At 45.0% G+C, this 14618-nt stretch overlaps 1 protein-coding gene across 1 annotated transcript in view; it reads left to right on the top strand.

Moving 5' to 3' along the window:
• The first annotated feature begins 438 nt into the window (after nucleotides 1–438).
• Egf (epidermal growth factor) overlaps nucleotides 439–14618 on the top strand; it is a 79296-nt gene continuing 65116 nt past the window's right edge. The window contains exon 1 of the mRNA XM_059266223.1: nucleotides 439–1028. Within this exon, the coding sequence (XP_059122206.1) occupies nucleotides 905–1028 (124 nt within the window). The 5' untranslated portion in view covers nucleotides 439–904. The remainder of the gene's footprint in view (nucleotides 1029–14618) is intronic.

The following is a 14618-nucleotide window of genomic DNA, read 5'->3' as shown; positions in this document are numbered from 1 at the left end:
GGCCGCCGTTGACACTTCTTCCAAATAATGAGCTGAAGGTGAGCTGTTCTGGCATTGCTCACGCCAGTGATCCATTATGATAAATCTGAATTGTCAGCGGGGCTCTTCGCCTTTGATTTAAAACGCGTTTTAAATTTTGTCTCCGCTCTTCAAGATTCTCAGACATAGGCGGCACTCAGCAGGTCCCTCGAACCGTTAGCCTCTCCGCACCCCTAATTGCTCTTTCCCCTCGCCTGCCCTGAATATTTTTAGTGAGTGGCAGTATCTCCTCTCTGGCACCCTGCCCTACCATCCCGTCCCGCTTGGTGGAATTGCCGGCATTGGTGTTTGCAAAGAGGCTCTCGTTGGCTTACTCAAGTGACTCTGAAGGCGAGGGGTGGGGCCAGAGGAGATTTAAAAGGGAGAGGGGAGTCTCTCTGGGTTCCCAAAAGAGAAGCGCCTTTCCGGAAGGAATCCTATCTGCACATTTCTTCTTAGACTCATCTCTCATCCCGGTGGGGCTTGGAACTTTCCGTCTATTCTTTTTCTTTCTCAGATCTCTCTGAGCCTTTGCCTGGCTGTGCCGGTCACAGCGAGAAATCAGTTACCCGCAGGCCTCCAGAGCTCTTGGGCTCTGTGAAATTTGCCGTAAGGGTGTCAGGTATTTCTTATTGCTGTCCAAAAAAAAAAAAAAAAAAAGTGAGATAAAGAACTCTCTCCTGGAGCATTTCAGGCTGCACTCAGTGGCTCTCAGAGGTGGAGAAGGAGCTGGAAGGCAGCAAGCATTAAAACAGCTAAATAAAAGATGCCCCGGGGCCGAAGGCCGACCTGGCTGGAAGCTCTGGGGGTCGGACGCACTGACTCCGCCTGCTCTACGCTCTAGCAACTTAAGTCACTGTCTGTTGACCTTAGAACCACCGAGACCATGCTGTTGCCGCTCACCTTCCTGCCTGTAATTTTAAAGATTAGTGTTGTCAGCGTCACCGCGCAGCAGCACGGGAACTGTCAACCAGGTCTCCCCAAGAGAAGCCCGGCTTCCACTTGTGTAGGTGAGTAATCCAAGAACAGGAACGCAGCCCCTCGGGGGCAATGCCGCCAGGCATCTGCTCAGCCTACCCTGTACACCTGCGCTTTTTCCCCCTCGGCTGTCTTGGGGTGTGTAAGTTTGCTTTAGTTGTGTATTCTGAAGAGTGTGTGTGTGTGTGTGTGTGTCCTCGTAGAGGATGATGATGCAATTATAAAATGTCACGGTTCTCCACTGTTTTGTGCATGAGTGATTATGCGTCATTTAAAGCCAGCTGGGTATTTCTTTTCATGGAAACCTCAGTCTTTATCCTGGGGAGATGGTAACGCCCGGCTGATCAGCTAGTATTGGAAATTGGGGAAACATATGGGGGCAGTTGGTCTTGTTGGTTTTGAAAAGCCTTCTTTCTGGTAACTTCGTGGCAGAAAATGCTGTAAGTCAAGTCAAAGTTTTTGGTTTTGTTAAAAAAAAAAAAAAAAAAAAAAAGTCTCAAGTTCAGGCTCCCACCCTCCACCCTGCTGGACTGCGAAGCTCTGACACAGCTCCTGGGTTCTTAGTAACAGGTGCACTGTGACTTTGCAGACTGTGAGAAGTGACAGGGAGTTAGTGACAGGGAGTTACTCCTCTCCTGTAAACAGGGCTTTCTCCCAAGGAGTCAGGGCTTTTTCTCACCGCACATTTCGGCAACCTGACACTCCAGTTGAAAACATTTTCTCACTGTTTATTCTTTACTCTGAGAGTGAGTCCCTAACCTGCTGCATAGGCGAGGAAGCTGCTTCCGTTTATCCAAGGGTCCACACTGTCCTGGAAACCCGTTCTTGTCATTTTTCTTTCCTCATTTGTGTTTTTGAGACAGTGTCTCTCTCTGTAGATCAGACTGGCTGGGAACTCACTATGCTTCCCAAGCGCTGGGATTGCAGGTGTGTGCTGCCACGTTTGACTTAGTTATTATTATCATCTTGCCCTTTTAAGATAGGGTCTGGCTTAAAAAAAAAAAAAAGTGGAGTGAAGAAAACATATCATGTTTTCTGAAGAGAAACCTCTGGAAGATAGATAGCCGAGAATCGTGGGAATAAGAGAGAACAGAACTGACCCAAATTTGCAGAGCTTGGCTGCTGCTCCTTTGCTGACCTCCAAACTGGATAGCTCAGAGAAATCACACACAAGGAAATCAGGTGTCCCTGCTCACAGGGCCCAAAGGTTACCAGGAAGCATTCATTGCAATTGCAGAGCAGATCTCTGGGGTTTTGAAGGAGGGAGTGATTGCTAATTACCTCTGCATCCCCAGGACCTAGGACACTGCCACTTTGCATATACTCAGTAAATTCTTGCTTAATGAAACAAGTGTTTCTCTTAGCTACTGGAGACAGAAGAGAAAACTTTTGGCCACAGTTGTGTTGTGTGGACAGGAATGTCACTGGGGTATTTGGAAAGTGACCAGAGTCAGGTCCCTCTACCTGCACAGTTAGGGAGGGTTAATAGTAGGAGGCAATCATGCAGCTAGTATCCAGAAGAGATGAACCCATGAGCGGAACTTAAAATGAGGAAGGAATTGAAGAAGCAATCATATGCATGGCCCTAGGTCCTCTGGAACAGTGTGGGATTCCTATGCCTTGTGCACCTACCCACTCCTGCTGGTGGCTCCAGGGTGCTTCTCTGAGATAGTCTGCACCAGACTGACAGGGAGCTCAGACAGGAATAATGATGTCGGGAGACTGTTTCACAGTGTGGAAGAAATAGATTTTAGAAGCAGACAAACTGGATTTCAAGTTTGCATTGCCTTTTTAATAGTTGGGTTATTTTCCAATATCCCTGGGAAATGACACCTGTTTCTCAGGATCGTTGTTGAGATGGCAAGAGGTAACATGAAATATCCCTGACCCAACCGCTGGCCCGATAAATGTCCTCTTGGGCTCCTGCCATGACTGACGTTCTTTGGTCAGGTCATTCCACGCACTGGCCTATATTGAACAATTCAGGGGCATGGAACAGGCTTCGTAGAGTGTGATCCTTTTCTTCTCTGCCCCTCCCCACCCCCCAACCCCCCATCACTTGCAGATGGTTGTTTTAAATCTTCTGCTTCACTCTGAATCGTAGGTTAGTTGAAAACTAACTAGGTCACACCCCGTCACCCGCACATTCCAGAGGGTAGCATTTCTTTCTCCTCTGTAAATAGATAATGGTGACATCGTCTATTTTTTTCACCACTTAAATTTTACTTGTACTTCTTGCCTTTGGCATTGAGACTGTTCACCTCCATGGCCAATCTGACCTAGCCAGAAGAATGCTTTGTGGCCTAACAAGATCCAGGTAAAATGTCTTGAGGTTGCTGTTCACATGAATGCCATTCCCGTGAAACCAAGAGGCCACTAGACAGAATTTGGTTTCTTTTCCATTCACCAGGATCGAAGTCAAACGTTTTCTTGGCTTTTATTTAAGCGAGAGCAGATGAAGACAGAGCAAAGAACGACTGTCAGCAAGTAGTGTCTGAACTTTTAAATCTCTTTGCCCTGGAGGACAAATATCAGTTGGACAGGGAACTCTTCCGGCCTGGCGTCTAAACCTGTGTTATTTGTTCTTGGTAAATGACAGTCACGGAAGAAGCCTGGCCTCGGAGAACTGACTGAGGGAGGGATCTGGGCATGGCATCGAGGTAGTTCACTGGGTAGTCTGCTGTTAGCAGTGGACAGTGAGGTCACTGATTTCAGACCAGGCTGAAGTTTGGTTGACTTCACAGTCATGTGCAAAGGTCCAAATCTTGTTTCTTTCCAGCCAGTTTTAGAAGAGTTTCTTTTAACATCTGACCACAGGGAAGCCGCAGGATGCTGTTTTGCATACACTCTGTTTGTAAATATCAACTCTGGAGACAGACAACCCGCCTTGCTGGGATCTGAGCCCTGGCGCATGTGAAAGGCATGTGTCATTTTCTTCACTGTAAAATGAAGCTGCTTGTTCCTGCTTCCTGGGATTGGTGTCGGCACTGTGTTAATGTGGCCACATTCACTCCTGGCAGTGTCTCAGAGTCACCCATGGGAATTCCTAAAGGTTTGCAAGAAATTTTCCAGTTTCGTGAAACAGTCTAGTGTTTTCTTTAGCTTTAGTTATTACTACCAACCTGAACAATTCTAGAGCCAGAGAATGCAATGGTAGTTTGGTTTGGTTTGTTTTGGTTTGGTTTGTTTTGGTTTTTTGAGACAGGGTTTCTCTGTGTAGTTTTGGTGCCTGTCCTGGATCTTGCTCTGTAGACCAGGCTGGCCTCGAACTCACAGAGATCCGTCTGGCTCTGTCTCCCAAGTGCTAGGATTAAAGGCGTGCACCACCACCACTGCCCGGCTGGTAGTTTCTTGTGCTGTAGTTTCTAACACTAGAAACAGGAGTAAGAGTAGTAACCACAGTTATGGAAACCTTGGTGAAGTCCTTTGGATGAACCATTTTTGTGGTCTGTTCCCCCTTGCCCACAGGCTCACACTATCATTCTGAATGTGTGTACTACTCGTGTGACAGAGTATTACCTGGATATTAGATGCACTAAGAATGCAGATTTCTTTAGTAGATTACATTTGGGACTGAGGTAGTTTTTCACACACCATGTGTTTCCAGAACCTCCATTTGCTGGGCACCAGGGCAAAAAAAATGACTCTGAGTCAGGCCTATGCAGATGAGTGCCATTTTTGCCAGGTATGGAAAAAGGAAATTTTTTTAAAAAGGAAACAAAAGGGACCTTTCCATTCCCTGACAGGCCTCATGCTCTCTGAAAATGCATTCTCTTCTGCGTCCGCGCTACCAGCTTCCCAGGGCAATTATGGGATGGCTCATGCAAACGTGTCTCCTTTGGTAGGTAGCCCCTTAGCATTGTCTTTCAGAGCTTTCCTCTCAGTGCGGGAGTTAGGGACTGTGGAGCGACTGCTTTCTCTTAGCCCGACACAGGCTAGGCACTTCCGTCCTACCACCTCCTGACCCGTCCAAGGTGCAACTTTGAATTTGCAGGTCCGTTTTCACTTCTGACCCTGACTTTCTGATTCTCCTAAGCATCAGAAAGGCCAAGCATGCTCATGTCTGTCAGTGTTTGGATTTCCCAAATATTTCCTAGGATGCTCCGTGTCCTGGAATTGTGCGAATGTGCAGGCATTGCAGACCCTGCTTGCTCCTGTGGAGGAGATTCATGATAACCAATGATTTATTCGAAAAGCCCCAGGGATAGACTAGAAAGGGACTTTCACAGAAGAGCACCACCACCTTCCTGTACTCTGAACAGCCTGTCTGTCTCCCATCTCCGCACAAGCTCTACGGGACGGCACGTTTCATTCAGAAGGTAGCTCTTTCTGCGGGTAGACGGTTGCTAGGATACGGAGAATCAGAAGAGCGTCACCGCAGCTGTCTTGATGTTCCGTGTGGTATGTCAGTGGAGAAGCAGTGTTTCATCCCATTTGCATATTAGAAGCGCCTTTGTGTTGTGTTGTTCTGATAAGACACTTAGGAGAAGCTGCGGTTAGTTTCCTGGGATGAGCTGTATCTAGGATGTTCTGTCATTTTTATCATCCTTGAGGGCAAAGTTTTTTTGTTTTTTTTGTTTTTTTTTTTGGTTTTTCAAGACAGGGTTTCTCTGTGTAGCTTTGCGCCTTTCCTGGATCTCGCTCTGTAGACCAGGCTGGCCTCGAACTCACAAAGATCCGCCTGCCTCTGCCTCCCGAGTGCTGGGATTAAAGGCGTGCGCCACCACCGCCCGGCGGCAAAGTATTTTTATAAATACCTATTCTTACTGTGATTACATTTACCTTTAGTCTTTCAAATAAACTGCTTACTTAAAGTATTTTTCCATATGTTTTCATAGCTATGTGTACAGCTGTGGCCCAGAACTCAGTTCTAGCCAATTTGGGTCAGAGAACAATGAAATTAGAGTTGAGGAATTGGCATGATACCTTTGAATATTTCTCTTCCTCTGTTTTAAAAATCTTTTGGGCCGGGCAGCGGTGGCACACACCTTTAATCCCAACACTCGGAAGACAGAGCCAGGCGGATCTCTGTGAGTTCAAAGCCAGCCTGACCTACAGAGTGAGATCCAGGATAGGCACTAAAACTATACAGAGAAACCTGTCTCAGAAAAAAAAAAAAAATCTTTTGGTCTGGGTCAAGCATAGTCATGCATGCCTTTAATCTCGGCCCTCGGGAGGCAGAGCCAGGTGGATCTCTGTGAGCTCAAGACCAGTTGGGTCTATATAGTGAGACCCTGTCTCGAAAAACGGAAAAATCTTTTTGTCTAAGAACACTCGTGTAACATGTATCTAGATATTGGCAAGTATTTATATGTTTAGCCTTGCAATTTGAGGAACATTATTTAAAATTAACAAAAAAGAAAAGCAATTGTGTTAGTTATAAATAAGATCCACATCAAGTTTTACATCTTAAAAATTTTTTTAAGATTTTAAGCAATTGATTAGACTTTAAGATCTTTAATGTGAGCATTAAATATCACATGGTAGAAGTTGTTTATTTTAGTCATTTAAAATGTTTCTTTAACAAAGATGTTTTGTTTTGTTATTATCCTTCCTTCCTTCCTTCCTTCCTTCCTGTTTTCTTTTTCTTTTTCTTTTTTTTTCCTTGAGACAGGGTTTCTGTGTGTAGCCCTGGTTGTCCAGGAACTCACTCTGTAGACCAGGCTGGCCTCGAAATCACAGAGACCCACCTGCCTCTGTCTCCCGAGGGCTGTTAACAGGGATCTTAATGACATATTTCACTTCAGTATTTGTAGATTAGAGAAGCAAATAGAAGGACATATTTCACAGAATGTAGAGGTTGAGAGCAATGATGTTTATCCAGGAATTTAGCACAGGCTTGTGCTCTGGTTTCTACTGTGCAGGCAGTTAGAAATTGAGGAGATGAATGTCAAGGTTGAAAGGTCTTTAAAGGCCATGCAGCTGACCTCTCCTACTGCAGGCAGAGGCTGAGGTCCACACAGAGGCAGCAGCTCATGAGGGTCTTTGATGTCACAATTCAGGACCCCAAGCTCATGTCCTGCAAAGTTATAACACACACTGATACTTCCCAAAGTAGACTGTTAAAAGTCCACCCATGTAATGATTTTATTGGTTCTCCTTGCCAAAAAGTATTCCTAATTCTAACTTGGATTAAGAAAAGTTTCTTAGGGGCTGGTGAGATGGCTCAGTGGTTAAGAGCACTGGCTGCTCTTCCAGAGGACCTGAGTTCAAGTCCCAGCACCCACATGGTGTCTCACGGCCATCTGTAATGGAATATGATGCCCTTGTTTGGCATGTAGGCATACATGCAAATAGAGCACTTATGTGCATAAAATACATAAGTAAATAAATATTTTTTAAGTTTCTTGGGGCTTGGAAGATGATGGCTCAGTGGGTAAAATGTATGGTAGAACATCTGGGAAAACTGTCTGTGAATGTATGTGGGGGAGGGAATCGTGTGTGTGTGTATGTGTGTGTGTGTGTGTGTGTGTGTGTGTGTGTCCCTGTGGATGTACAGACAAACATGTGGCATGGCACTCACATCAAAGGACAGCCTGGGATGTTGGTTCCTGTCTTCCATCTTGTCTGGAACACAGTCTCTTTGAAGTCCACGGCCACATATGTCAGGCTGGCTGGCCTTAACTCCATCTCTCATCTCCCTTTGGAAGACTGGAATTACAAACCTGTACTACTGCATCTGACTATGTGGGGTCTGGGGATTTGAACTCAGGTCCTCCTGCTTGTGGGGCAAGCACTTTACCCACTGAGCCACCTCTTTAGGCCTGGAAGAGCTTTTCTAATTCTTCACGTTGATAGACCCATTTGAGTCTAGTCATAGTGGTCTTTAAATAAAGTTGAGCTTAATTTATGTTGAAAAGCAGAGAGGTTTTGAAACTGTTCACTTAAAATGAAAATCTCCTCATGGCATAGAACAATATAGTAGAGTCCACTGCTTCTCAAAACTGCACTTTTGAAAGTTTTTTTCTAGTTGTCTTGATCATGGAACTGGCCAAGAGACAGGCACATGACAGTGGAACAGACAGTAAAATCCAGAGATGAACTCACAAGCATTGCATTTGATCTTTCACAAAGGCAGCAGCTCGTGAGGGCCTTTGATGTCAAGTTACAAAGGTACAAAATACATTTTATGGAAAATTAATCTTTTCACCAAATCGTGAGGCACCATTTAGACATCTAGGCGTCCCCATGCTTGAGTAGCTGTAAACAACATGTTGAACTGGGATCCTAAGTGCACACTCTACACAAAAGTGGACTCAAAATGTGTTATGGATCTGAATTCAAGATATAAAACTACGAGACTTTTAGAAGTACCTATCATGTGCAAAGAATCAGACTATAATCTGGGGTGAGGAATATTAAAATGGTTAGAATGCCCCCCTTTCCAACCTGTAAGCTATCTATGTAGTAACTAAATAAATGCAACATTTTATTGATCACATCAATATATCAGTGCACTAAAAATTAATCAGATGTGTTTGATAAATTGTTTTTTCTAGAAAAGGCATGCTACATGTACATGAGAAGACCCTTGTCAATGAATCTACAGGCCTGTATCCCTTTGTGGTCCACATGTTAGCAGGTCTAAGTTTAAGCTACCTTTCCTCCACAAAACAAGTTATACCAGCATTCTAGTCCCAAGATTAAGAAAAGACTTCTGAGAAATGATACTAAGAACAAAATTTATAAAAGAAAAATTGATGAATTGTACTTTGTCAAAATTTTGAAGTTGCTCTGCAGAAGTTGACGATGGAACTAGGCAGAGTCCTACTGCAGAAAACCCGTCAATCAGCTACCCGACCAAAGACGCCTCTCAAGATGTATTTCTCTACAGTTCAATGCATTGTATTAGCAAACACACAGGAACAGCACAACGTTAAAATCATACTTACACGGAGGACAACTCAGATAGAAAAGTGTAGTGAAAGGATGGGATCTACTGTATGATAAAACTGCTATAAAACACCACTTGGTTGCCATCAATAAGAAATTTACTTATTTTTTTAAAAATCCAAATACTAGCATAGTTGAGAAAATTTTAACAGGTTTGTTTATAATTGTTATAAAGTTGAACTGTTGAAATGTGTTCTCTGAAACATTTTGCTTGCATTAATGCTTTGCATCTTGCATTTATATTAAATTTTCACACCCAAACAAAAATGGAAAAACTGCCAATACATGATTTCTGTTCCTTATTTTCCCAGTCACAGTCATATACTTAGGTACATATACCTAGGTACGTTTGACCCCATGGGAAAAAATATGTAACATTCAGAACTACTGATAACAGGAAGAAGAGGGAAAATTATTGTTGTTGTTGTTGAAAATGAACTATTCCCCCTCACATGCACTCTTAAGCACGTTCTCTGCATGTGCGGCTTGCTAGCTGGAAATCTTTTGGCATAATTGTTACACGTTTGGCATGGACAGCACACAGGTTAGTATCTTCAAAAAGTCCAATCAGAGAGGCCTCACTTGCCTCCTGCAAAGCACCAGTAGCTGCACTCTGGAAGCACAGATCTGTTTTGAAGTCTTGAGCAATTTCCCCTACCAGAGGCCGGAAGGGGAGCTTGTGAATTGGAAGGTCAGTGGACTTCTGATAGCGTCTGGTGTTACCAGGTGCCACAGTACCAGGCTTCAAGGATGGGGCTTCTTCACCCCTCCAGGAGAGGGCGCACTCTTCCAAGCCGCTTTTGTATCCATTGTTTCCCTGGATTTGCAGGCAGTCTGCTTTGTTACTTACCTCCTTACTTACCCCCTTCTCCTTCGGCTGTATTTTTTTTAAACTTCAATAATAACAACTTAAGAACAGGCAAAGGACTTAGACATGGAATAGAAATGATGCAAGGTTGGTCTGTTAGTCCATGAAAAAGTGGTCAATGCCATGTCAAAAGAGAAAATTATGCAGTCCCCATTCACCTTAATAAAGAGGATTCTCACCGGGTAGCGCAGGAGGGTGGGTTTGTAGGACAGGAGTGAGGAAACAGGAATAAACAATTGGTGAGCAGCATTGCTTTACATCACATTAAGACTCTTGGCTTTGTTTTGTTTTTTTCCAAGCCATGATTTCTTTGTGTAACAGTCCTGGCTGTCCTGGAACTCTCTCTATAGACCAGGCTACCTTCCAACTCACAGAGATCTGCCTGCCTCTGCCTCCTAAATGCTTGGATCAAAGGTGTGCCACCAACATATTACGACTTTTTTAAGCTTTAAAATTATGTGAGTGTGCTCTGTGTGTGTGTGTGTGTGTGTGTGTGTGTGTGTGTGTGTGTGTATGTGAATGTAGACACACACAGTTGCCAGAGAGAGTCCTCTGAAGCTGGAGTTACAGGCAGTTAGAAACCGCCTGATTCAGGTGATGGTATTCAAGTGCAGATCCTCCTGGAGAGCAGTGTATGCTCTTAACTGCTGAGCTATCTCTTCAGCCCCTACAGCATGTTTTTTCAAGATCATGGCAGAGGAGGGCTTCCTATTGGCATGGGTAGACTAGGATCTCCTGTTTTGAGGGGGAATGGCTTGGTCTTTGGGGAGGAATTACTGCCTCTTTCAAGCTGCAGTTTGGTTATATTACATTCGGCAGGATCAACTGCATGTTGGTCTCATCTGTTTGGGGTCTGGTGGCCCCCCAACTAGTGGTCACTTTTGTTTTACAAGAGTTCAGTCCAAAACATTGGCCTCCCATAATCTTTGTTTATCAATAGTTGACCAATTGTAGACTGACTATGTGCCCAAGCATACATGTCTTTTGTCCCCTAGTTCAGGGTATTGTGTATAGGTAAGTACTCTGCCATTGAGCTCTACCCCAAAGTTATCTATGCCTTAATTCCTGGAGTCCTTGAATGGTACCTTCACATGGAAAATGAGCTTCCTTCCTTCCTTCCTTCCTTCCTTCCTTCCTTCCTTCCTTCCTTCCTTCTTTTCTTCCTCTGTCTCTTTCCCTCACTTCTTCCCTCCCTCCTTCCCTTTCTTACTTTCCTTCCCTCCCTTCCTTCCTCTTTTTGTTATTCAGCCTAGGCTGACCTTAAACCCTTGGCCAATCCCTCTGCCTCAGCCTCACAAGTGCCAGGATTACAAGTATTTACCACCACTCAAGGCTACAAAGGGACTTTCTAGGTGTGATCTTGTCACAGACAGTCTTGGGTCCTGAGGACAGCACAGGAGGAAGTCAGACAAGGGAAGCAGAGACTCGAAGGCACTTCACTGCAGCTTTCAAGACAGAGAAAGGAGCAGGAAGCCCGGATGCAAAGAATGCATTCCGTGTGAGCTGCAATCTATCATAGAATTAAATAGACAGTTCCCAAGTGATGAAATTACAGAAATTTACTTAAAGGCTCCTCCTTTACAATTAGCTCTTGGAACGTGGAGGTAAAGAATGAAGCCTTGCAAAGAATATGCCTTCCTTGACCAGCATTTCCTGCAGTGAGTTCTCAACACTTCTGAACTACAGCATACTAAACACTAACAATTCCTGGTGCGTTCAGTTTGGGGTCAGCAATGTGGCCTGATGTGTAGAAACTAGGATCTGTAATGAAAAAGACTTAGTATCTTGAATCAACTTGGTCTTGGCCCTGAAATCTGTGGCCAGGCAGCTGCTCCAAACGCCAGTGTCTTCTGAACAATAGTGTGATGGCAGCTGATTAGTGCTAAAATAATCGATAAAATAATGCAAAGTGCCACTCTCAAGATAACAAACACGCTTCTATGGTCTTCTCCTGCCACTTACCTCCACCTCCTTGGAACATTAACGTGTGTAATAGCCCATTAAAGACCGAGAATTCAGTTGAAAATGAAGATTAATGTTGCAGAAACTGCTAGCTTGATTATGGCCTCAAGGACCTAGAGCGTAGCTGAGCACCTTGACTGTGGACATGGTTAGGAGTTAGCAGGGACCAGTTGTGGCTGGCTTGGCAGGATAATATTTTGTCACTCCTCAGGTCTCAGGTGGTAGGTAACCCCCACTCATTTTTAGAAGCAAAATTGAACCCCAGAGAGGTCTTTATAGAGCTAAGGCTCAGGCTCAAACCTCCCAGCTTCTGTATTATTTCTTTTTTAAAAAAATAATAATTTATTTAAATTTATTTTATGTGCATTGGTGTGAAGGTGCCAGATTCCTTGGAACTGGAGTTACAGACAGTTGTGAGCTGCCATGTGGGGGCTGGGAATTGAACCCGGGTCCTCTGGAAGAGCAGCCAGTGCTCTCCAGCCCCACGTCTGTATTATTTATGAGTCACCTGATTCTATATCCAACCATCTTGATTCTGCTCTCAATGAGTAAGCCAAGAGGAAATCAATGATATCCCCCTCCCCCAGCAAAAAAAGTCACTTGGAACCCTTTTAAGTATCATGATTGCAGAAAGAGATTTACATTTGTGATTTCAGCACAATATAGAACTGCTCTGCACTCCATACAACCCAAGCTAAGCTCTCCTTCAAGTCAGTCCCCTGGAAGCAGTGACAAATGATGGCTCTGTGGGGCTAGGTGGTTGCCAGACCCAACAGCTCCCGGAGGTGGCAGACTTTCTAGCTGCCACCCACTATTCGGAACCAAGTTCTTTTCTCGTGGTGTGTCTGAACCCTAAAAGTCCAGAAGTTAGTTCATTGTTCACCTTCTTTGTCCCAGGAAACCCATGACAAGGGGCAACATCGGCCACTCTTCTTGTTCATCTAGACAGGTAGTTTAGATGGCTCCTTGCTCCACTGAACTTCTTTTTTTTTAAATTAATTTATTTATTATATATACAGAAGAGGGTGCCAGATCTCATTACAGATGGTTGTGAGCCACCACGTGGGTGCTGGGAATTGAACTCAGGACCTCTGGAAGAGCAGTCAATGCTCTTAACCTCTGAGCCATCTCTCCAGCCCTCCACTGAACTTCTAAAGCCTCCAAGGCTAGCAGCAAACTGCCAAGGCTTCCTCTTGCTCACGCGTGGGTCAGTCCCACAGACACACAGAGAGGATGGGAGATTTCTGTCCGTTGCCCACTTCAATCCCAGTTGGCTTTTGGTCCCTCACCTGTGCTGTGGGAGCCTCTGCTCTGTGCAATCACTAATGAAAGTCTTCAATATGCCCCATGCCTCCTGGACTCCTCTCTAAAGCTACTCTGTCAGCTCGAAGGTTGAGAAATCAGGGGTTCTCATTGGTTGTCGCTCCTTAAACGTGGTTTGATTTTTCTTTGCACTTCTCTCCTATTGCACCAAAACTAAGTCCAGTATGTTTCAATGTGGGGAAGCTTTGGCTGTTCCTAAGTGCACAGTATACTGGCGTACAGTGTCCACACTGTCCACATGTTGTCCCCCACTCTGGGTTTCCGTACCCCTTGTCAGGTGAGAGAAAACATAAATGACCTCTGCATTTCTAGTGTAGAAGAAAGCGATGATGACATTTCCACCAAACCTAATCTCCAAATAGTCGGAGTGTGTTTTAAAACATTATATTCCACCTCTCCAAACACAAAACTCCGTCCTGGGTTTGAATAAAACAAGGCTGATAGTGGAAGAAAGGGAACAGAGTCTTCAGGGAAATGGAATTAGTGTCAACCGCACGTGATGAAGACAGTGGTGTCCTCACCTGTGATAACGCAGAGCATGGCAGAGAAGGAGTAGTGGACAGCAGGGCCGTCTGCCTGCTCTGGGTTCAGCTCTGCTGTGGACTAGCGGTGGTGAGGCTTTGGGAAACATCACTCAATTTCCTCCTAAGTGATCCAAGTTTTCTAAGTTCATTAAGATATGAAAGTCATCTGCAGTGTCTGTTTAAAAAAAAAAAAGTAGCCGGGCAGTGGTGGCGCATACCTTTAATCCCAGCACTCGGGAGGCAGAGGCAGTCGGATCTCTGTGAGTTCGAGGCCAGCCTGGTCTACCAAGTGAGTTCCAGGAAAGGTGCAAAACTACACAGAGAAACCCTGTCTCGAAAAAAAAACCAAACAAACAAAAAAATGAACTTGCCGCATTTGGGTCCGCCAGCCGCACACACATGTACACACAGACACAGGAGTGAGGGGAGGGGAGAGAGAGAGGAAGCGGGAGGAAGGGAGGAGAGAGGGTGGGTTGAACTGACAGTTGGAAAAGGCTAGGTACTGTCTAGAGGTAAAGAGTCTCCCCGTTGGCCGGGCGGTGGTGGCGCACGCCTTTAATCCCAGCACTCGGGAGGCAGAGCCAGGCGGATCTCTGTGAGTTCGAGGCCAGCCTGGGCTACCAAGTGAGTCCCAGGAGAGGCGCAAAGCTACACAGAGAAACCCTGTCTCGAAAAACCAAAAAAAAAAAAAAAAAAGAGTCTCCCCGTTGGATATTTTCCCCCTTAGTACTGGGAATTGAACCCAGGGCCTCACACACGCGAGGCAGGCACTCTACCGTAGAGCCACAGCCCAGGCCTCTATTCTGAAACAAGTTCTCAGGTTGGTCCTGAACTCACTTTGTCTCCCAAGCAGGCCTTGAACTTGTGATTCCCCTGCTTCAGGCTCCAGAGCAGCTAGGTTTTCTCATATGTGGTTTCATTTTTCCTACTCTAATAACCCTGTAAGCAGGGGAAATTCTGTGAGATGTTCAGAGAGCCTTGCCAGCAAGCATGAGAAGACAGGTATGTTAGTGAGGCTTTTGCGTGGCGGTGTCCGGAATACCTGTTCAGGA

The sequence above is a fragment of the Peromyscus eremicus genome, chromosome 6, assembly GCF_949786415.1.
Source record: "Peromyscus eremicus chromosome 6, PerEre_H2_v1, whole genome shotgun sequence".
In the NCBI taxonomy this organism is placed as follows: Eukaryota; Metazoa; Chordata; class Mammalia; order Rodentia; family Cricetidae; genus Peromyscus; species Peromyscus eremicus.
The sequence above is the reverse complement of the archived record's forward strand: the minus strand, read 5'-3'. Positions and strand labels throughout refer to the sequence as shown.